General features: G+C 41.2%; 1 protein-coding gene across 1 annotated transcript; it reads left to right on the top strand.

Moving 5' to 3' along the window:
• Nucleotides 1–6,100: 6,100 nt before the first annotated feature.
• Nucleotides 6,101–23,229, top strand: PGK1 (phosphoglycerate kinase 1). Its single transcript, XM_081336655.1, has 11 exons — nt 6,101–6,266; nt 8,572–8,622; nt 9,627–9,782; nt 9,865–10,009; nt 11,422–11,525; nt 12,495–12,614; nt 15,020–15,134; nt 17,566–17,745; nt 17,836–18,013; nt 18,351–18,449; nt 22,779–23,229. The coding sequence occupies exons 1-11, from the start codon at nt 6,202–6,204 to the stop codon at nt 22,817–22,819; spliced, it is 1,254 nt and encodes a 417-aa protein (XP_081192781.1). The 5' UTR covers nt 6,101–6,201; the 3' UTR covers nt 22,820–23,229.
• Nucleotides 23,230–23,466: the final 237 nt, after the last annotated feature.

Genomic DNA, 23,466 nt, shown 5'->3' with positions numbered 1-23,466 from the left:
GCAAGCTCCTAATTAACAACAAGTTGTCTTACAGACTGCTTAAACCTTTTTTTTTACTCTTTTTATTTGAACTCAAGGATGATTTGGAACTGCGAGACATTTGGCGTGATACATGCAAGAATTATTTTTGATCATGGTTTAGTTTGGTTGGAGATTATTAAGGTTAATAGAGATAGGCGCTTTTGGCGCGTAACTGAGAATTTGTTTAGAAATTAGAGAAAGGTTGGAGAATGTAAATAGTAGGTGAAAGTTTTTTTTTCTTTTTTTTTGAAATTAATATGAATAAGGACTGGGATTAAGAAAATCTATTCTGAGCAAAGCTCTTTTTCTGTTTTCCTCTTTTTCTTTTTTACTTTATTTGTAATATTAATATTGTTTGTATTCATTTTACATGAGCTAGAGGGAGATAGAATTAATAGTTTATTGCTGATAACATAGGGGTGCTTATGTTTGTTTTTTGATTTTATACCCTGTATTTAGCTCTGGGAAGTCGGGGGGGGGGGAGGAGGGAATGGGGGAGAGGGATAGGGAGGGTTGGGTGGGGGAGGGGGGGATTAAAGTCAAAATGTATTGTAAAACTTTTTAAATAAAAAAAGACTGCCTTCTTAAATGAACAATGCAAAGAAATAGAAGAAAACAATAGAATAGGGAGGACCAGAGATCTTTTCAAGAAAATTGGAGAGATGAAAGGAACGTTTCATGCAAAAATGGGCATGATAAAGGACCAAAACGGCAGGGACCTAACAGAGGCAGAAGAGATTAAGAAGAGGTGGCAAAATTACACAGAAGAATGAGCTTAACGTCCCTGATAATCACAATGAGGTGGTCACTGACCTCGAGCCAGACATCCTAGAATGTGAAGTGAAGTGGGCCTTAGAAAAGCTGAGCAACAACAAAGCTAGTGGAGGTGACAGTATTCCAGCTGAGCTATTCAAAATCTTAAAAGACGATGCAATAAAAGTGCTACACTCAATTTGCCAGCAAATTTGGAAAACTCAACAGTGGCCACAGGATTGGAAAAGATCAGTTTACATTCCAATTCCAAAGAAAGGCAGTGCCAAAGAATGTTCAAACTATCGCACCATTGCACTCATTTCACATGCTAGTAAAGTTATGCTTAAAATCCTACAAGCTAGACTCCAGCAGTATGTGGATCGAGAACTACCAGAAGTACAGGAAGGATTTCGAAGAGGCAGAGGAACTAGAGATCAAATTGCTAACATACGCTGGATCATGGAGAAAGCTAGAGAGTTCCAGAAAAACATCTACTTCTGCTTCATTGACTATGCTAAAGCCTTTGATTGTGTGGATCATAACAAACTGTGGCAAGTCCTTAAAGAGATGGGCGTACCAGACCATCTTATTTGTCTCTTGAGAAACCTATATGCGGACCAAGAAGCAACAGTGAGAACTGGACACGGAACCACTGATTGGTTCAAAATTGGGAAAGGAGTCCGGCAAGGCTGTATACTGTCGCCTTGCCTATTTAACTTATATGCAGAGCACATTATGAGAAAGGCAGGGCTAGATGAATCAAAAGTTGGAATTAAGATTGCCGGAAGAAACATTAACAACCTAAGATATGCAGATGATACCACTCTAATGGCAGAAAGTGAAGAGGAACTAAAGAGCCTCTTGTTGCGAGTGAAGAAGGAGAGTGCAAAACTTGGGTTGAAACTAAACATTAAGAAAACCAAGATCATGGCATCCGGCCCTCTCAATTCCTGGCAAATAGATGGGGAAGAAATGGAGGTAGTGACAGATTTTATTTTCCTGGGCTCCAAGATCACTGCAGATGGGGACTGTAGCCAAGAAATTAAAAGACGCTTGCTCCTCGGGAGGAAAGCAATGTCAAATCTAGACAGCACACTAAAAAGCAGAGACATCACCCTGTCAACAAAAGTGCGTATAGTCAAGGCTATGGTCTTCCCAGTTGCAATGTATGGCAGTGAAAGTTGGACCATAAGAAAGGCTGAGCGCCAAAGAATTGAAGCCTTTGAACTCTGGTGCTGGAGAAGACTCCTGCGAGTCCCTTGGACTGCAAGGCGATCAAACCGGTCAGTCCTAGAGGAGATCAACCCTGACTGCTCTTTAGAAGGCCAGATCCTGAAGCTAAAACTCAAATACTTTGGCCACCTAATGAGAAGGAAGGACTCACTGGAGAAGAGCCTAATGCTGGGAAAGGTTGAGGGCAAGAGAAGAAGGGGACGACAGAGAATGAGGTGGCTGGATGGAGTCACTGAAGCAGTAGGCGTGAGCTTAAATGGACTCCAGAAGATGGTAGAGGACAGGAAGGCCTGGAGGAACATTGTCCATAGGGTCGCGATGGGTCGGACACGACTTCGCAACTAACAACAACAATTGCATACTGCTGTGTGAAAAGCTTTATCCATTCACAAATTAGTTTCCATCAATTTATGGAAATGCACACTACTTGCAAATTCCTCTAACCCATTTTTATGAGTTGCTTGTACTATTTCTTTTTTCCTCTCAAAATCACTGCTGCAGTCAAACATCATTTTTTATTTCCCAAGAAGACTTAGGCAGCCTCAAAGTATTCTAAAAATGAAGCTAATGTTAAATGTTGCAACTTTTCTTGCAGAATACTTATTTAAATCTTATTTAGTAGTAAATAACAACAATAAATCTTATTTATAAATGCATAGGTGAGGTAGGTTAAACCAACCTGGCCACCAAGAAAAGTAGTTTTTAGAGAAGGTTGAAATTCCAAACTCGGGCACTAGTTTGGTGTGGAGCTGGAGCCGATAAGAATACTATGATAAGTATTCTTTATATATTCTAAAATATATAAAATACATTTTATTCATTATACTTTTTTCATCTTCCCTTAGAACATTAACAGAATCCACAATGGTCTGAGAATCAGCATCTCCACTAGATACAGTAAAACCTCGATAATTGACCACTTCCCTACATTGACCTAATTTTCATAGACCGGACATACGCTATACGTACACAATAGAAAGCCAACCACTCTATATTGACCACTTCTGTAAGTTGTATCTTGACAACCTGGACCATGACACTCAGTATTAATTTACTCTTACAGTATAACTTGACCAGTTGAGTCCAGTCTGCACCAAGGGCAAGAAAAGTGAAATGCAAAATTGGTAGTAATGAATTTCTTTCAAGAAGAAAATTAAAGAATAAAATATTTTTTACTTTGATTCAGCAGTTTAACAATGATAATTATGGATTCATTTCATAATATAAATTGCACAAAGACTTAATTTTTTTCCACTTCAAAATTTTTTGCTTTTTCCAGATAAATAAAAAAATAGCTGATAAAATGAAAAAATACACAACATAGACATATGCAAGCTGTTTTATTCCTTTTAGTTTGCAGCAGCCATCAAAGCAAAGCGCCAACAACAGTGTGTATTTACAATGGATTTAACCATTGTAAAAGAAAGAAAAGTTTCAAAGTATAACAGACAATGTTTAAATACAATTACAAAGCAGTCATAAGATGACAGTAAACAATATCCGAAAACATAAGGATGAATACCTGGAGAAATACGATAAAGATTGTTGTGTCCAGTGCTGCGACAGATGACTAGGAGACAGGTCTGAGGTTATTCTGTTTATTTCCAACACACGTGGCCGAACTGCCCTTGCATGCCCAGATTGCCCTTATATGCCCGGCGACTCCCAGGCGCTGGCCAACCCCCTGGCTCCAATCTCCCGACTTGCCTCGGACACCCAACCCGGTGTCCAGGAATTCCCACCGGCCAGGTTAGCCAATCAGGTGGCCGGACAGGTACATACAGAACAAAGATAGTGGAGATTTACAACAGAAAAGGAGAAAAACTTCACTGGATGAAGTCAGTGAAGCCACATTACGTTGGTTTAAATAAACAAGGGCCGTTAATGCCTGACTCTCTGGGCCAATGATATAAGAAATTGCTAAAAAGCTTGCAAAGAAGTTCGAGGTATCAGATTTCCAAACATTTAGTGGTTGGCTCAAGAAATTTAAACTGTGACAAGAGATATTCATTGAAAAGTTTCCAGACTGCCAGTGGCTTCAAAGATGACAATATTTTTAATGCTGACAAGTGTGGACTCTTTCAAGGCATGCCTGACAGGAGTCTCATTACAAGTAGTGTCAAATTTAAGAGTGGAAGGCTTTCTAAAGAATGTTTCATAATAATCCATGAGAAAACAATACATATGTAAATGTATTGATTTTGTATGATACATTGTATGAATGATTTTCCTGTGTTTTCACTATGTTTTTCTGTATGACATTCACTAATAAAAAGCTGTGCAATAAAATGAGGCACATGCACATACCAGTAGTTGTTCCGTATGTTGACCACCTCCATATGTGGTCCACTTTCCTTCAGTCCCTTGAGTGGTCAACTTTCAGAGGTTTTACTGTAATTGACAGTCAAGCTGAAATTTAATTAATCAAATAAAATTAGCAAAGGGGGGGGGAATCTTTTACTCAAACCCCAATTACCCAGACCTATTCCACATATCAAAGGATAAGGTCTGCAAACACAATAGTTAAATTAGGACTCCCAGTAGGACTGCAGGTTCATAAGAATAAACATCATACACACACACACACACACACACACACACACACCACAAGTGTCACCCTAGAATCAGCATGTAGAGACTTCCACACCAGGACAAGATCCCCTATAAAAGTCTGTTGCTGTATCACATTTCTCTGGCAGCTGTCCCTAAAGGCAAACTGTTTGCTTTTAGGAATAATTTTTTTCTTTCTTCACAGCTGTCTGGATCTCATTTTTATTTATTCTTGCACAACCTCAGCTCGAGTTGGAACCCCAAATTATTCTTTTGACAATATGATTCCAGAATTTGAGACACTTTTACTTTTGCAAAGGGTCCTCTTTCGAGAATATGAATCACCAAGTAGTTCAAAGAAAAGCATTTAAGGGGGACAAATGTTTTATAAGGTACAGAAAGGATACATTTGGCACCTACGATAGATCGGAAAGCAAGTGAACAAATAAGACACTGATTAAATATGAATCTTGAACAATATTTATTATTGATTCTAGAAAACATTCCATAAGTGGCACATTTATAGGTTACTTTAACCATTCCCAGCTGGGTTTTTATTTTTCTTAAAATTTTCGATTGTATTCAAGGACTTTCAGAATACGCTCGCTAGTCTCTTGCATATTGCTGCAAAAGCAAGTTCTCATATACCAAAGAAAAGGCCTTGGCAACGAGGAAAAAACTCGCTCTCTTAGTATCGCCTTTTAAAATGCCAATAATGGAGGCGACAAAGCCGCGAGGTTTTTCTTGGTTTGACCGAGCGTCTGAAGGGCAGGATGACTTCTCCTCCACAGACGCCGAAAAAGGGGCCGCGGGTCCAGCAGCTCCATCCCTTCCGCAAACGCCGCCTCAGAGCCAGCGACGGGGCAGCGTGAGGCTTTCCCCTCGAGGGAGAAAAGGCCAGCCGACCAAGGAGGCCGGAGGAGGATCCTGACGGGAACCGCGTCGTCGGGGAAGCGCGGCCGCATCAGCGCCTCCATTTCCCGCCTTTTCCGCCCCCCCCCCTCCAGCGCCGCTCCGGAGTTCGGGGCCGGCCCGGCCTTGAGGCGGCAGCCGCCCGCGGGAGAACAGAAGGGGGCCGGGGTGGTGTCACCGGCACCAGCAGGCCAAGAATTCAGGGAAGCTCGAGGAGCGCTAAGGGTCTTCCGGAGACGGGGTGGAAAGCGGGGCAGAAAGGCAGCTGGGTTCGGGGGAACAAGGGAGGAAGGAGCCAGCCGGGCAGTTGTTCTCCATGGCGAAACTGCGCCTGCCCGGCAAGAGACCCCAACGCAGCCACGCGAGGGCGCAAAACTTCCCCACCGCCGACCTCCGAAACAAAAGCGAGCGCGCGAGGAGACCGTCCAACCGGAACGCCCGGAGCGATGTTGACGGCGACCAATCCGGACTCGGCAGAAGGAGGGCGCAAGGCGTGGGGGGGCGGAGCTTTCCGGCCAGGCGAAACGTGACTTTCCGACTCGGCCGAGCGGCCCCTGCCGGGATTGACGGGCCCGCGCAGCTAATTGCGCGAAACCCGGGAGGCAGGTCAGCCTATCCGAAGGCGGCCGCGGAAGGGGCGTGGCCTTGCCGAGAGCCCCGCAGCGCCCCGGCTCTTTCTCGGCCCCGCTCGCTCCTCAGCCGGAGCTCGCTCGCTTTCCCGGAGCCGCCGCGATGTCGCTCTCCCACAAGCTCACCCTCGAGAAGGTCGACGTGAAGGGCAAGCGCGTCGTCATGAGGTGAGCCCCTTCGCTGCGCGGGCGGGGGGCGGGGCGGGGGTGCCCGGGAAGGCGCCGCAGCGGCACCGAGCGCCTTTGAGGGCCCCGCAGCCGAGCCTTGAAGAGCCCCCCCGCCCCCGGGGAATCTGCGAAGCCAGGGGCGGGGGCGGAAGGGCTCTTCGCCCAGCCGAGCCACGCGTGGGAAGACCTCCGGAAGCGCCAAGGAGTAAAGGAATCGTGAGCCCCTTTCCTACATTACGGCTGGCTAACGGCCGGAGTTGCAACCAGCACCGCCCTAAGAAAAGGGGGCTCGCTGTGCTGCGTGGGGAGTGGCGGCGTTTCCTCACGAACCGGCCCGCGTAAGGAGCTGAGGAAACCGGTCCTGCCAGGCCGGGGGGGAGGGGCTCTGCCTTGGGGGCTTGATCGACGTGCGAGATTCCAAGTGCCGGAACTGGGGGGGGGATAGTAAAGCGAGGCTCTGTGCAGCTGAAAGCTGAAAGAAATGGGGAAGGGTAATCTCTTGCCCTAGATTTAATCAATATAGATAATGATCCATCTGCAGTTGAAAATTGAGGGTCTCATTAGCAAAATGGGGCTGAGACAAAGAACTAACTGCTTAAATCTGCACCTGAAAAGAAACAATTAGGGTACTATTACTACTATGCTGTTTCATGTTATATGCTGGTGGTGTTTTAAATAGCTTTAAGACTGAGACCTTAAATGAAGGCCTTAAAATAAATGAAACATTTTCTGAAGGTCACGGAGGACTAGCTAGGATTTTTCATTCTGCCATTATTCTCTTGAAGCCATTTCCCTACTCAAGATGTTTTGTCTTTTATCTAAAGACAATTTACATCCACATTAGTTTTTTCATTGCCTTAATGGCTGGATGTTCTTTCTGTTGCTTGCTACATATAAAATGGATATGCTGCCAGATTTTCCGTATAACTGCCAACATCCCTCAGTATTGAACCTGCAAGCACTTCCTGCTAGGAGTTGCAGTTTAACAATATCTGAGCAACAACCCCTTCTAACACAGGTGAAAGTGGGTTGGGTGGCAGGAGTTTTATCATAATCTGCAAGCTTCCTTCTGGAACCTGCTTTAATTACCCTCAGTATAGATCATAAATTAACCTCTGATGAGTCATTTCTTATCTTTAAAAACATTTTGTCAATGTGCATTGACATAATTTATTTTGTTCTTTCACAAAATGATTTCTGCTAATACCTAGTGTTTGCTGACTTGCAATCTGGATCAAAGTCCTTCCCCCTTTTTTTTATATGGTGTACTTCCCCTTCTGTTCTGACAGTGTTTGAGAATCTGATTCACAAAGCCCCAGGGTTTCCCATTTCACATTTTGGTGATCCTGTGAAGTAATGGAGTCTTGATTCAGATGGCCGAGGTCAGCACCTCTTTGTTTAGCTCCTCCATCTCACATACCTACATTTATAGCCTAAATTGCTATCACTTAATAATTAAGGTTTTTTTTAAATTATTGGCTTTTTCTACATGTTTACATCAATATTTTTGTTACTGTCGGCTGCAGTTTCCAATTTTTATTTAACTACTAAATAGTGTTTACATGCTACACTTAATTAGTGAAAAAGGGTATGATCTGTTGCTTCACTTAAGTATTTGAAAATAGGGAGATTGTGCTTCTTAGATCATACATTCAGAGCAGAGCCAAGACATCTCCTGAAATTGGTTTTTCAATAGCTCAAGACAAAATTCAACTTTACAACCTGTGTCTTCCTGCTTATACCATTCAACATAATTTCCTGTGGCTTCCACTTTGAGGCAGAGAACATTGCTTTGTAAAAATGGACTCTGAGGCTCCTCCAAATTTTCAAGTTGTGTAGAGCAGGAACAGTCCTCAGTTCTAGCGGAGACTGAGGTAATTAATGGCTTTTAACAGCTGGCCAGTAGATCTGATCCACATATTTACCCCCTGCTTTATGTATCAAAAAACTGGTGGTATGGATATTTGAAGGAGGCACAGCAAATATAAAGAAGTTTAAGCACTTAGTCAAGAAAACTCGAGTTTGCAACAGAAAAGCAGATATATTAAACTTTGACCAAAGTTTACCTGAAGTCCAAAACCTGTCCTTTATTTTAAAACACTTTTACTCTACTGATAGTTTTCTTAATTTATTAGAGAGGTATCTAGGAATGGCAGGGTTAGCATAATACAGTATCTGGTCATTTTGTATCCAAATATAATCTGATGCAGGGGCCTTTTAAAAAAAATCCTGTAGGATTTTATTACTACCAATGCAATGCTTTAGTTGACTTATAAAAGTAAAACTTTACTTTATTCTTTTTAAGGGTTGATTTCAATGTACCAATGAAGAATAACAAAATAACCAACAATCAAAGGTAAGAGGTTTTTTAAAAAAATTCCTAAGAGTTCTAGATAGTTTCGTTTAGTCCAATGGATTGCAAGTCCCATTTTTTTATTTTAGTTTTAAGATCAATCATATTATCGCCAAATCAGGCTTTTAGATATTTTCTTGGTTCATTTGTTCAGTCAGGTTTGTCAGACTTGACAACAATTGATTGGGCTTCATATGAGGCTTCTTGTTTGTGATAATGTTTATATAGGATCAAAACGGTTTACGTGTAGCAGGATTACTGAAACTTCTGAAGTACATAGTACTGATCAAAGTCATTCAAGTAGCTCAGGATGTACAACTTAGCCTGCAGAAGATCCTATTGGTAGGATGTTAATGGCAAGAGACCGTGTGATGGTATAATGTATAGCACAGATTGGTGGCCTTTAGATGTTTTAGTTTATACAGGTAGTCCTCAACTTACAACCATTCATTTAGTGGCCATTCAAAGTTACAATGGCACTAAAAATAGTGACATGACAGTTTTTCACACTTAACCACCGTTGTGTTATTCCTATAGTCGTGATCAAGAATCAGCTGGCTCGTATTTGATGCTTATGTCCTGGGGTCACATGATCACCTTTTGTGATCTGATGAGCAGAGTCAATGGGGAAGCCAGATTCACTTAACAACCGTGTTACTAAGTGAGCAACCGCAGTGATTCACAACAACAGTGGCAAGACAGTTGTAAAATGGGGCAAAACTCACCAACTGTCTTGCTTAGCAATGGAAATTTTGGGCTCAGTTGTGGTTGTAAGTTGAGGACTGCCTGTAATTTGGTTCCTAACAGATGGGCAGACTAGTGGTTACTTATGGAGCTGCAGTCCTAAGAGTTTGTAAGCTTGTTTATTCATGCCCCACAGAGTCTTATATTGCTAGCAGAGCCCATGGATTAAATATTTACCCATACAGCAGGAGAGGCTTCCCTTCATAGGTGCTTATAATGAAGACTGTAAATTAATCTTTCCGATTTTTCCTCTGATTTCATAGAATCAAGGCAGCGATCCCGAGCATCAAGCATTGTTTGGACAATGGAGCCAAATCTGTAGTATTGATGAGTCATCTGGGCCGACCTGACGGAGTTGCAATGCCTGATAAATTCTCTTTGGAACCGGTAGCAGCTGAACTCAAATCACTGCTTGGCAGGTAAGATATCAAGGCTGTAATAGAAATGCTGTAAAATATTTTCAACTTCAAAAACTGAGTCTAAATCTTGGATCATCTCTAGAGACATCACATTCCTGAAAGATTGTGTGGGTTCAGAGGTAGAGGCCGCTTGTGCCAATCCTGCAGATGGCTCCATTATTCTCTTGGAAAACCTCCGATTCCATGTAGAAGAAGAAGGAAAAGGGAAGGATCTTTCAGGCAATAAGGTGAGATTGACAGCTGCAGGTGTCTGTTGTTGCTCCTGCCCTCTGGAACATCTCTTCTCCCCCCCCCCGCCCCCCCCCGTCCCGTCCCATGTGAGGTTGGCCACAACCCACCCATCTTTTCGTAAGGGCCTCAAGACCTAGCTCTGCCAGTTGGTCTGGGGCCTCAAATGGGGGAACAGCAATGGAGGTGTTGATCGAGTAATAATAAGATGGGCGGCCAATAAATTGTATAAATTAAATATATTTATTTGGATGAAATTATAATATTGTGGCTTTAAAAGAGATGGAATTTGGATTAAAGCAAAGGAGGAGGAGTCTAAATTAAAAATAACTAAGAAAAGTTTGACAGAATGCTCTATTTGATGAAGTTTTCATACCATATACTGCACTAAGAGAAACTTTTGAGTAGGATCCACATATTTTTCGGACAGCCATCTGGTGTGTGTGCCATTTTGCACCTCTGACATTTTCTTGAAGGTCATTGAGAGAACTTGGTCCCAGTCAGTTTCTTTTCTTAGCATCTCTGATCCCATTAAGTCTCAGGTTTGCCTCCGTCTTGAACTATTTTGAGTTTAAAATACTGTTGTGCAGTATGATGCCCTTTCACAGGTTGGTAGAGGCTACCCATATAGTGCTGTAAAAACTTGCAAATGAACTTCTGAAGGCTGCCTTAATTCCCACTTGAACTTCTTCCTGTTGCTTGTTCTTTCATATGAAGTGGTTCTTTCTCCTTACATTTGATCCTTTGCTGCCATCCTTTCTTCTTCGGTTTTGATTTTAAAGCTCTGTTGGGCATCAGCTATAGAGGTATTGCTCTCTAAAGCACCATGCACATTGATGAGCCTGAGTAATAATCTTAAAACATGTTTTAATTATTTGATTCCTAGCAACATCTAGGTTATTATTCCCACTGGAATTTTGAAACATCCTGCTACATAAAGTGTAAATCTATAGGGAAAAAAGTATGAATGGCTAGAGTAACCTTTAAAGAATTTTTTTCCCATTCCTCCTCAAAACCCTAATGATTTGAGAGCAGATACTATCAAGATAGTGTTCTTTTGTTGATTATAACAAAGGTGGGAAGAGCCTGCATCAGTTTCAGTACAATTCTCAGTAGGCGATGCAGTTTATCTCAAAATTCTTTGTCTTTAGGAGAGGGAGCATCTTAAAAAGTTAATTTTTTTTAATCAAGGGCATGCTGGGTGGCTAAGTCAAAAAGCCAAAGCGAATAGATAACACAGCTACTATGTACTTTTTACTTCATCATCCTCTTCCTGGTGAATTTTTTCCTTTTGCCACTGTTCTGTATAGCGATGCTATATTTAGGGAGCTTTTTTGTAAGCCTTGTTGCTATGGTAAGGGGGGAAGGGGCTTGAAGAATGAATGTCAATTGCCTTTTTTATTTTCTTCAGATCAAGGCTGATTCTGCAAAAGTGGATGCTTTCAGAGCATCACTTTCTAAATTAGGAGATGTTTACATTAATGATGCTTTTGGAACTGCACATAGAGCTCACAGGTGAGTTTTTGTTGTCACACTGATTCCTAAGTTAAAGTCTTGTGGCAGTAACCATTCTCCTAAGAGAAACCTCAATATATTGGAAAGACCGTTACTGTAATACTTGCTATAATAAACTGTTTTTATTTTGAATGCTTTAAATTTGAGAAAATATATGTCAACTGTTCCACTTGCTTCATACAGTAAATAAAGACTCCTGAGACATCACTTTTCTCCAAGAGTATTAATTTACTAACTAGACCAATATGGTTACAGAAGTAGCGAAGCCAATTCTGCTATTTTTGTGTGCAAATAGCAGAGTTAACTTTAAGGTAAAGGTTCCCCCGCACATGCGTGCTAGTCGTTTCCGACTCTAGGGGCCGGTGCTCATCTCCGTTTCAAAGCCGAAGAGCCAGCGCTTGTCCGAGGATGTTCCCACTAATAGTGGCAAACTGGCTACTTTACATAAATATTTCCTGGAAGCTATTGTCCAGAACATCTGTTCGGTTGAGTTTTCCTTAACCTTAGAACCTATCATTTGTATTAGTGATGAATTTCAGGTCAATAGAAAATGTTGACTTCTGTAAGTGTTGGGGATGTGCTCTTGATATTAAAGAAGCTACTAGAAGAATCTTAGGTACGTCGTGCCTGTCTACCATACATATTGTAAATGTTCTCTTTGTGAAACAATATTTTAGTATGAATTTTGGATTTGTGGAGGAAATAGTAAACATTTTAAAAATGTTTGAAAGACTATTGAAAGACTATTTTCTTAGATTTTAATCCAGTAGAGTCTGCAAATCAAAAATATTGGTATGACTTTGGAGAAATACCATGACTTTGAGTGCCTTTGCTGATACTTTAATGGAATACTTTCCCGGGTGTTGACTTGAATAGATTTTTTAAAAATTGACTTACCGTTGTAGGACATGAATGGGCATAGGTGCTTAGCCACATTGCAAGTCACTGATGTTGTTCCTTTTGTAACAGTTCCATGGTTGGGGTCAATCTGTCTCAAAAAGCGGCTGGATTTCTAATGAAGAAAGAGCTTGATTATTTTGCCAAAGCCCTGGAGAACCCAGAGCGCCCCTTTCTGGCAATCCTTGGAGGGTAAGAACAAAATTGCTTTTTTCTTCAGCGCAATTTGTTTTCTTTCCCTTAAACTTGAAAAATGCTGCAGGCAAATGTTTTTTAATGTCTAATATTTATGGCCATGTTATCTTTTGGTGAGTTTTTTTTTAAATTACCCCAGGCTTAGCATACGTTATTATGAGTCGGATCAATTAAAATAGTTCTGTATGTGTTTGGCCTTTCAAACAGAGTTAGCACACATACCGCCTGGTCAGCAGTTCCATGTGTAAATTGAAACTTTTGCCATTATGCAAGGATGATACTATAACTGGACACACAACTCCTACAGTGTTCAAGAGAAATGTGTTGCAATTTTTTTTACAAGGAACATACCAAATAGTAGATTAATATATTTAATTCAAAGATATATTTAATAAAAATATGTTGAATTGTAGTATAAACACAATTTTATTTGATGTTTCAGTGGACAAGAGAATATCAGACCAATGTTGCCAAGTAGGGCCAGATTTTGAAATTAGTTGCACAAAACTGGCAGGAAGGGAATTCAGTGCCAGAACAGCCCGCATTACAGCTACAAGGGAGGAGTGCATGCCGGACAGTCCAGTCCCTCCTCTTGCCCCTGGCCCAGTGTTTTGCTTTCCACCTAGGTCACTTCCACAGTGAGAAGCTCTCCTAGGGCAGAGGTCCCCAACCTTTTGGGCACCAGGGACCAGATCTGTAGAGAGAGATTTTTCCGTGGACCAGAGGAGACGTGGTTTTGTTGCCTGCATCTCACGGATGGGGCTTTGCTTGTTTGTGTGGCCCGGTACCGGGCTGGGGACCCCTGTCCTAGGGGACATCAATACAATTTTCCATTTCAAAAATGCTTGCAATCAAAGGGCTTTCAACATGAAGTTGAGCTATAAAGCCCTGTTGTCTTCAGAGTTCAGCTTCTCCTGCAGTTCATTCTAGAAGGTTTCAGAGAAAACAACGAAGAGCAGAATCTGGCTCAGCTTGGTTCTCGCTTCACTAAAGAGTTTGGCTCAAGGAACAGCTGAAGTGCAGGAATCATTTGAGTCTCTACTCCCGAGGCTGAGGAGATCCATGGCTGAGTCTTTTCTGTCTCAAGCATTGTTTGAACAATAGCTGGAGGGGCTCCCACTGGATGGACACATGGTGGATGGAGGTCAATGTGCCCCAGGCCCCTCTAGCAGAAATAACTAGTGTTCTTACTGTCTTTGTCGTAAGAGCATTGGTGGCATTCTTAGTATCACCTGGAAAGATCTTGTGCTGGCATTTTCTAGATAAAGGGCGTCATGAACAATCAGTGTCAGTTTCTGAGCAAGCCACCATTTTGCATATTTGGCCACTGGGATCTGGTTGTCTGCACATCCAGTCCATCAGTTCGTTGCCATGATCATCTCATCTGGTATCCCACAGTGTACAAAATAGCAGCTGTGGAACTGAAACCAAATAGAATGTTAGATCAGTTACAATTAAATAGCTATTAATTGGTCTGAATAAAAACTTTAAAGAAAACACAAGCCTATATGTAGAAAATAAGATAAAATTAAGAGGAAATAAAAGAACTCACAGTAGTTAGAAATCAAAGATACTACTATAGACCATAGAATAGAGTCCTTTGATTGTGCATAAACCATTGTATTTATTGCTGTTTGCCCACAGAGACATTAAGAACTGCTGGTGAGAAATAATGTTATATTTCTGGTTATATTTTACTTTGCAGAAATCCATATTACTGGCTATCTGGAATAGATTTCCAGAATTGCTTATCAGCTTACTTGTGAGAAACGGAGGGCTTTGACATCTGCTTAGCCCAGATTTGGGACTTGCAGTTGAGTGATCATGTGCGGCTTCAGAATTAGACGTTTGGGCAGGAGAGGGCAGCCTAGCACAGCTAACAGCTTCTGGAGAGGCAATCTTGGAGTCATCCTTTTTTTTCTTTTTTTTTTCTTTTTTAAAAGTCCAACCGTTAATGCATTTCTTCATCAAAAGAACCGCAGTACTACCCCGTCCTGTAAAAGGGATTGGAACAATAGGGTTAGGGTCTACCTTCCTCAATACGTTTTGGGTAATTATAAATGATTTGTATTGATAATTCATAATATTTTGATTGTTCAAACCAGAGTGGAGAATGGATGTGTCAAATCAACTAGAGTTTCAACTCCTCTGACTTGAAAGAGAGCCAGGTGGAGACACATGTATGGATATGTCTGTGTGGTGCCTTTCTCTTCATTTTAACCTTTACTTACATAAGTCAAAAGAGTAAACGAGTTTACGTGTTTTTCCCATTTAGAAATAAAACATGAAATCATGATTTACGTACTGTTTCTACAGTCTACTTAGCTGTTTTCTGTCTCAAATATTTTCATTTTAAACATTCCATTTAACTATTTGGATTTCTTTTTCTCCCTGCTCATTAGAGCTAAGGTTCAGGATAAGATTCAGCTCATCAGTAACATGCTGGATCAGGTCAATGAGATGATTATTGGTGGTGGAATGGCCTTCACCTTCCTCAAAGTACTCAACAATATGGAGGTATTTATTTATTTAATTTCTACAGGTGTCTATATCAGACAAGTGGCTCTGTATGCTGTAATGCTGTCTTTAGTTGAGAAAAGTAAATATATAGGAACAATTCTTTGTATTAATCAGTGTTAAATATTTAGCAAATTGATGGCCATATGCTTAAACAAGACAATTTTCCTTCATCTACTTTTTTCATATAAGTTCATATTTGACCAAAGAGTTAGATATTGTTTCTTTGACCAAGCTGCTGTAACACTCCTAATTTAGATTGGAACTTTCAGAAGTCACACTGAAAATGGTTTATTTTGAAAAGGCAACTTGACTGATTTTTGAGGAAAAATAAAATACCCCTCTTTCAAAGCAATGGTCCTCTCTGTCCAAAATGTGGACTTTGCTATATTCAAAAGAGTGACTCTTATCTTTCAAATCCAGATGGACACCTGAATCTTGTGCTGATGGGTTTAATCTCCTATGTTGTGCCATGTGCTCGTGAAGTGGTTGTTTTGTTTCCCCAATTTACAAATCTGCACACATCTCACTACATTGTACTGCACATACCACATTGCTCAGTTTGCGTCTTAGTGTTACCCCGACAATACGTTTCTGCCTTAATGTATTCTTGGGCTTAAAACGTACAAGTATGTGATGTTGGTTGAAAATCCTCCTGAGCTTTTCAGATATTCCAGCAATATATGGAATGACAATGTAGCTTTGTTTGTTACTCTCTTCCTTGTCTGTATTAGAGGAGCTGAATCTTTTTTTTTAATCTGATGAAGGCCCAGTTAGGATAGCAACAAGTTCTGAGGGATTCCTTGTTGAGTTAGTTCTTTTTCTTTTCCCACTTTACTGGTAGGCAAACTTTCATCCTGATGATGTAGGGTTCTGATTACTCCCAAGTTGTGTTCTAGTGGGTGGTGAGAATTCAAATGCAAATACTGATCAGTGTGTGTTGGGTTTTTGTAAACTTCAATATTAAGGCGTCTTGTCTTCCTTAATGTGCACAGGAAAGCCAGACAGTTTTCCTTCCCATCTGAAGATGGTATCTGTCCACAGAGTTGATGCATTTGGTGAAGGATTCCACTTCCTGTGTTTTAGAATTGACCTAAGTATTGTCCACATACCCGTCCCAGTGAGTTGGTGAAATTCCTAGGAATAAGTTTAGGGCTTTGGTTTCTACCTCTTCCATGTAAAGATTTGCCACAATGGGGGACACAGGTGAAGCCATGGCACAACCGTGCTTTTGTTTGTAGAAACCTTCATTATATTTAAAATAGGTAGTGGTCAGACAGAGGTCCAATGTGGCACATACGTGGTATGGGCTGAGATTAGTCCTGTTACCTAATGTGCTATCTTGAAGCAGATGTTTCTTCACTGCTGTGACAGCTTCAGTTGTTGGGATGCAGGTGAAGAGTGGAGTTCACATCATAAGAAACCATAGTTTCATCTAGATCCAATTTTTTTAGTTTCCAAACCTTGCTGACAAAGTCCTGTGAATTGTTGATGTGATGGATGGTGTTGCCAACCAAAGGAGCTAATAAGATGGTTAGATATTTTGCAGTTTTGTAGGTGACAAAAGTTGATACTGCTGAGAATTGGTCTGAGTGGATTTCCCTCTGTGGATTTGGGGGAATTCATATATGCATGGAGTGGATAACGGCAAAAGTATTGCAGGTTGTCAATGGCATTTGTCCTTAAGGAATTTTTGCAGGAACTTTATGACCATTTTTTAATAAAATATATGGACACCCCCCCCCAAATCCACAAAGAGGGGAAACTTTCCTTTTCCCTTTTTCCCTCCCACCATCCTGTTAGAACCTATGATTCCCCCTCCCACCAACTAATCTCAACTATCAATAACTGTCCTTCCATCTCCCACAGCATACAATACAACTGGTGAAGCTTCGAGGATAGGAAGCAAAACGTCTTGTTTTTCCTCAAAAATCAGTCCAATTGCCTTTTCAAAATAAAACCTACTTTTGATACAACTATGACCCAACTGAGAATCTTCATAGACATATTTGATGGCAGAAAAAGACCTAGTGGTCCATCAAATCTGCCTTTTGAGTTTTTTAAATTTTTGTTGGATGATGGACATGTGTTTAAACTCAGTTACTGATGATTGACACACCAGCTCCACTAGAATTTGGTTCCAATCTTTCACTACTCTTTCTGTGAAATAATACTTTCTAATATTACTTTGGAACTTCCCTCTGTCAGTTTGAGGTTATGCTCCCATGTTCTTGATTTTGGCTTAATATTGAAAATACTGCCTTCTAGAACCTTAATATATTTAAAGATTTTGACCATATTCCCCCCTTTTCCTTCACTTCATTCTTTAAGAATACGTATTTGCAAGGCTCTTTTGTGGCACTCAGTGATTTCATTGCAGCTGGTACCACCATTTATCTGCTATGAAATATGCCATCTTTTTTCCTTCCAGATTGGTAACTCTTTATTTGATGAAGAAGGATCAAAAATAGTCAAAGATCTGATGGCCAAAGCAGAGAAGAATGGTGTCCGGATCACTTTGCCTGTTGACTTTATCACTGCAGATAAATTTGATGAGAACGCTAACACTGGGGAAGCTACATTGGCCTCTGGCATCCCTGCAGGCTGGATGGTGAGTGGAAGAAAACATTGCTAGGCTGCTTCCCTCTCTGCGCTTTCTGGAGGAAGGGCTGAATGGTCTCATTTGTTCCTTTGGTCTTAGGGATTGGATTGTGGCCCTGAAAGCATTAAGCTCTTTGTCGAAGCTGTGGGCAGAGCCAAGCAGATAGTGTGGAACGGTCCAGTTGGTGTCTTTGAGTGGGAGAAGTTTGCCAAAGGAACCAAAGCTGTGATGGATAAAGTAGTGGAAGTTACCAGCAAAGGCTGTATCACCATTATCGGTACAAATCTTTCTATTGTTCTTCTGGGTGCCAATTTTTGATTCTTACCTTTTTGATCAATTTGAATAGTGTCTTTCCTTCCACGGAAGGAACAGAAGGCCTTGCCTTACATTGGCAAATTCAGTGATATCTATACTACCTTTCTCTGTTGCCCTTTTAAGTATTTTGGATTGTACAATATATCAACTGGCAAAGAATGATTGGAGTGGTACACGGAGAGAACCCCTGACTGGAAATGGGTCACTTTGACCCTTATTTTAAATGGCTTTAACAACAAACAGCACATTTTGATACTAGCCCAGTTGTGTGTCCTCAAACAGTCCAAACTATTTTACAGGTGGAGGAGACACTGCTACCTGCTGTGCTAAATGGAATACTGAAGATAAAGTTAGCCACGTTAGTACCGGAGGTGGAGCCAGTTTGGAACTTCTAGAAGGTAATGGGTTGTTTTTTTTTCAAAACAAAATTATACCCCTAATAAGTTAATAGCAAGTTTTTTGTAGCTTGCCTTAAGCCTGCGCTGCCATCCGGGGGTTCTCTAGGTGGCCTGAGAGGGACAGTGAGGCTCCTCTGGTGGACAAGAGTTTGGCATTCGCCCTGGTCTCGCCTTCCTCCACTGGAGACAGTGGATCCCCCCAGCCCCACCCGGACCACACAGGTGCCTCCTGACACGAGCGATGTTGAGTTGGCGACACCCACCCTGGCCAAACCTACTGTGCCCCACAAGGTCAACCACAACCCTGATGTGGCCCTCAGTGAAATTGAGTCTGACACCCCTGTGTTCTGTCCCAGCCTACTTACGTCCTTGTTACTTCACAAGGTAACCCTTAATTTAGCAGTAGACTGGATAAATAAATTCTTTTTATTGAAGTTACAGACCTTGTCCACAAACAAAACAAAGCACAAGCCAACAGGAAATAAATCACTGGTAAAATAAACAGACCATCATCTCTTGACACAGAGGTTCTTTGCAAACGGTTGCCTCCAGCAACCAGCCCTGCCCACACATTCCCTTTTTGTTACACAGCCCCCAAGGCGTGGCTTCTCACTGCTTTCTCCTTCTCTCCTGGAGTCGCCCCATTGCCTCCCTCTGATTTACTCTTGTGACCTGTCTGTTTCCGAGCATCTCTGAGGTCTTCCAGCTGTGCTTCCTCCGAGTCTGACTCCGCCTCCCAGCCCAGCTGGCTTTCTGCTTGACCACGAGTGGAGGAGCCAGGTTCTTCCTCACTTAGCCTTCCTCCGACTCTGATGGCTCCCCAGGCCCCTCCTCGTCCTCTGGTTCCCCGGACTCAGCTGCTGGGATCACAGGCTGGCACGGAATCACAACACCCTGTTCTGAGGGGTTCTTGCCCACAGTGGTAGATACAATGGCCATCTGAATTTAGTTCACCGATGCCCAATATGTCGATGTTCAGCCTTGCACCTTGATTCCTAGATCTTACATTCCAGGTTCCTATGCAATATTGTTCTTTACAGCATCAAACTTTCTTTTCGCCACCAGACATCCACAGCTCAGGGTCCTTTTGGCTTTGGCCCAGCCACTCCCCTCTTTCTGGATCTACTTGTAGTCGCCCTCCGCTCTTCCCCAGTAGCATATTGGGCACCTGCCGGCCTAAGTGGCTCATCTTTTGGCATCGCGTCTTTTAGCCTTTTCATACTGTCCGTGGGGTTTTCTTGGCAAGGATGCCGTTTCATTCTCCAGTGGTCCACATTTTGAATTAGAATTAAAATAATAGAGTTGGAAGGGAACTTGTAGGTCATCTAGTCCAACCCCCCCACCCAACCCCCCCACCCTACACCATTTCTGACAGATGGCAGTCCAGTCTTCTTAAAAGCATCCAGTGATGAAACTCCCACAACTTCTGGAGACAAACTTGTTCCATTGGTTGATTGTTCTCATTGTCAGAAAATTTCTCATTTCCTCTGATTGGATCAGTTTCGATCCGTTATTCCTTGTCTGGCCTTCAGGTTCTTTGGAAAATAGATTGACCCCCTCCTCTCTGTGACAGCACCTCAAATACTGGAAGACTGCTATCATGTCTCCTGGTCCTTCTCTTCACTAGACTAGACATGCCCAGTTTCTTTCGTTCTTCATATGTTTTAGTCTCCAGTTCCCTGATCATCTTTGTTGCTCTTCTCTGCACTCTTTCTAGAGTCTCAACATCTTTTCTATGGTGTGGACACCAAAACTGGTTGCAGTATTCTAGGTGTAGTCTTACTAAGGCTTTATAGAATGGTAGTACCTCGTGATCTTGATTCAGTCCCTCTGTTAGTGCAATTTAGGATTGCATTGGCTTTTTTGGCTGCCGCAGCACACTATTGACTCATGTTTAATTGATTGTCCACTAAGACTCCAAGATCCCTCTCACAATTGCTGGTATTAAGCTAGGTTTCACCTAATCTGTACATTTAATTTTGTTTTTTCTTGTCAAAGTGTAAGACTTTTCTCGACATTGAATTTTTTTTGTTAGATAGGGCCCAGTGTTCACATTTGTCAAGATCCATCTGGATATTGAGCCTGTCTAGGGTGTTGGCTATTCCTGCTAGCTTAGTATCATCTGCAAATTTGATAAGTTCCTCTTCTATTCCCTCATCTAAATCATTTATGAAGATGTTGAAGAGTACTGGGCTTAGGACAGAACCTTGTGGTATCCCACTGCTTACTTCCCTCCATGTAGACATAGTATCATTAAGGACTATTCGCTGAGTACGGTTTGTCAGCCAATTAAAAATCCATCTGATGGTGATGCTTTCTTCCCCACTTTTGTTTAACCTTCCCAAGAAGTAGGTTGTGGTCTACTTTGTCGAACGCATTGCTGAAGTCTTAAGTATTTTACTGGTCTACTAATTTAGTTACTTGGTCAAAGAATGAAATAAGATTGTTTTGGCATGATCTGTTTTTAACAAACCCCATGGTTGCTTCTAGTTATAACTTTCTTTGTTTCTAGATGTTTGCAGATCTGGGTTTTTTATTATCTTTTCCAGTATCTTCCCAGATATTGATGTTAGGTTGCTTGGTCTGTAGTTTCCTGGATCTGTTTTTTTCCACTTTTTTGAAGATGGGAACCATGTCACCTTTTTGTCAGAACTCTTCTATCATCTGACAGTCTTGGGTGGCCCTGCGTGGCTTAGCTTATAGCTTCTTTGAGCTGCGCAAGCCCCTTCGCCATGACAAGGTCTTGATCCATGAGGCTACTAGCGCTCTTCTGGTCTAGATAGTTGATAGGAAGAACATATAGCCACAGCGTTCTGCAGAAAATATTAAGCTATTGATTTTCTTATAAGTACTTAATTTAGGCATATGTGCTTTGCCTAAACAAAATGATAAAACTGGTTTCTTAAAAGTATTCAAAACTTTTTTGTACAGTCACTGAGCCCATTAATACAGCCCAGTCTAAAACATGAGGCTGGATTACCATTCACTATCACAGCCGTGAAACTACCAGTTAGTTGTGTATCATCCAAAACTTATATTTTAAAGTGAAAGTATTTGTAAGAAAAAGTATCCTTGTAGAATCTTACGCATGAACGGATTTATTGTGGAGTGGGTTTTTATTGGTGTACTGCATTTGCATCTGATGAATTGTATCCATGAAAATTTATCACAGAGTTAAATACATGACTTTCAAGGTGCTACAGGATTCCTAGTTTGTTGGCTGTCATCTTGGGGGGAAAATTATAGTTGTGTATTTATGTGCTGGATTGTTCTGCAAATGATTTTATTTCCTCTAGTAATTAAGCTGTTTCCCAATAGATACAGATTTTGTCTCTGTTGCCTTTACTTACTGTCTGAAAAATAAGCCAAACTAAAGTCTTCTGCCACTATTATTACCAGAAATGCCGTGGTGGACAGGCTCTTTGTCTCTGTTGCTTAGGAATCCACACCGAAGGGGAAAGAATGTGCACTTGCAGAGAAAGCCCATGAAAGTGAAATGTCCTCTTTAGTTTAGACTTAGCATTCAAAATGTAGGCTTTTCTAAGTGGTTCTAAACTTAGATGGTGAAATTTCATCAGGATATAAAGCATGCTTGGTAAAGGTATACATTAGCTAAACTCCCTAAAATACATTGTTAAAGAATATGAGAATTAGGTGTGACTTTTTAGAACAGATAATAGATTTCTCTCCATTTTTGTCATTTTAAAGTACATTAGGTGCAGCATCTAATTGGCTCAATTTGGGTTAATTTTTTTTATTAATATCTCCCCTGGTGCCCTTGATGCTTCAGCGATATGCTGTCTTTTCCCTCTTGAAAGCCACCTTCTCTGTTCATTGCTACACAGTGGGCAAAATCAAAACCAGAAATAGATGACCATTGAAATGAATATATGGGCTGCCTCTTCGTTGCTTCTTCTGCTCCACGTGCACAAAAAGAACATATTTACTTCTCCATGGGAAATAAAAATAGAAAGTCTTATTGTCCTGCTTTAAAGATTTCATGAGCATAACATTGGTCTGTGGCAGGTGTTATCAGTTGGGATGGCTAATTCAAATCCTTGAGTTAAGGTGTCTTCTAATCCTGGGTAATATAAAACATATGAATGAAAATCTATCATTGAAATTCACTACCGATTGTCTTAGTTGTGCAAACATCCTTGAAATTTTCTGTAATGCCCCCCCCCCGAGTTCTAAACACTTCAGCAAGAGAAAGCAAAGACCTCTGGGAGGTGAGGGGTTGAGGGAGGACCTTTGATTCTAATCTGAGGTGATGCATTGAACTGTGCTGAAGCTAGCTACTCATGTTTGTGTCTTTTCAACTATGTGCAGGTAAAGTTCTTCCAGGTGTTGATGCTCTGAGCAGTGTGTAATGCATAGAACGTGGGATAAACAAACACCACTTCCTGTATCCCAGCATTTAAAGTAGATATTGCACCATCTTCATATTTGTTCAAGCAGGAGGACACAGGGTGTAAACTGGAAGCAAGTGGAATCAAAGTACGACATCAGTTCTCTGTTCTGTAAAGATGCCGGTTTACGTAACACCGTTTTTGTCTGTTGCTATCATGAAATACTGTATTGCTAAAACAGTTCCCGTTATTTCTACAGTGTACATATTTATATTTTAGCCTTTTAAAAGAGGCAGAATTTCCTAATGTCAGATTTTCAAAATCACCCAGTGGTGCATTAGCTGCTTCACACAATCCTCAAGCAAGCAAAGAACATACATTTCAGGATATTAATGTAAGCTTTCAAATAAATGTTTAAGTGTGAGTAGAAATATTTCCTTTTGAGTGCATTTTTTCTAATTTTCGCCATATAGCACAAAGTTTATACAATTAGAACATCTCCCAGGAATTGTTTTAAGGACTAACCAAGGTAGTTTATCTTTAGCATGTCTAGGAAAAACTTAGCTTGAATCATGGCCAATTACTAAGGAACTGTAGCAATATTTGGATTATTCTCTTTGCTTTTCTTTGATGATTGCAGTTTAATACATTGACACTATAGTATCAGA

The sequence above is a fragment of the Vipera berus genome, assembly GCF_964194415.1.
Source record: "Vipera berus genome assembly, chromosome: 11".
Classification (NCBI taxonomy): Eukaryota; Metazoa; Chordata; class Lepidosauria; order Squamata; family Viperidae; genus Vipera; species Vipera berus.
This window is presented reverse-complemented; position numbering and strand designations above follow the sequence as displayed.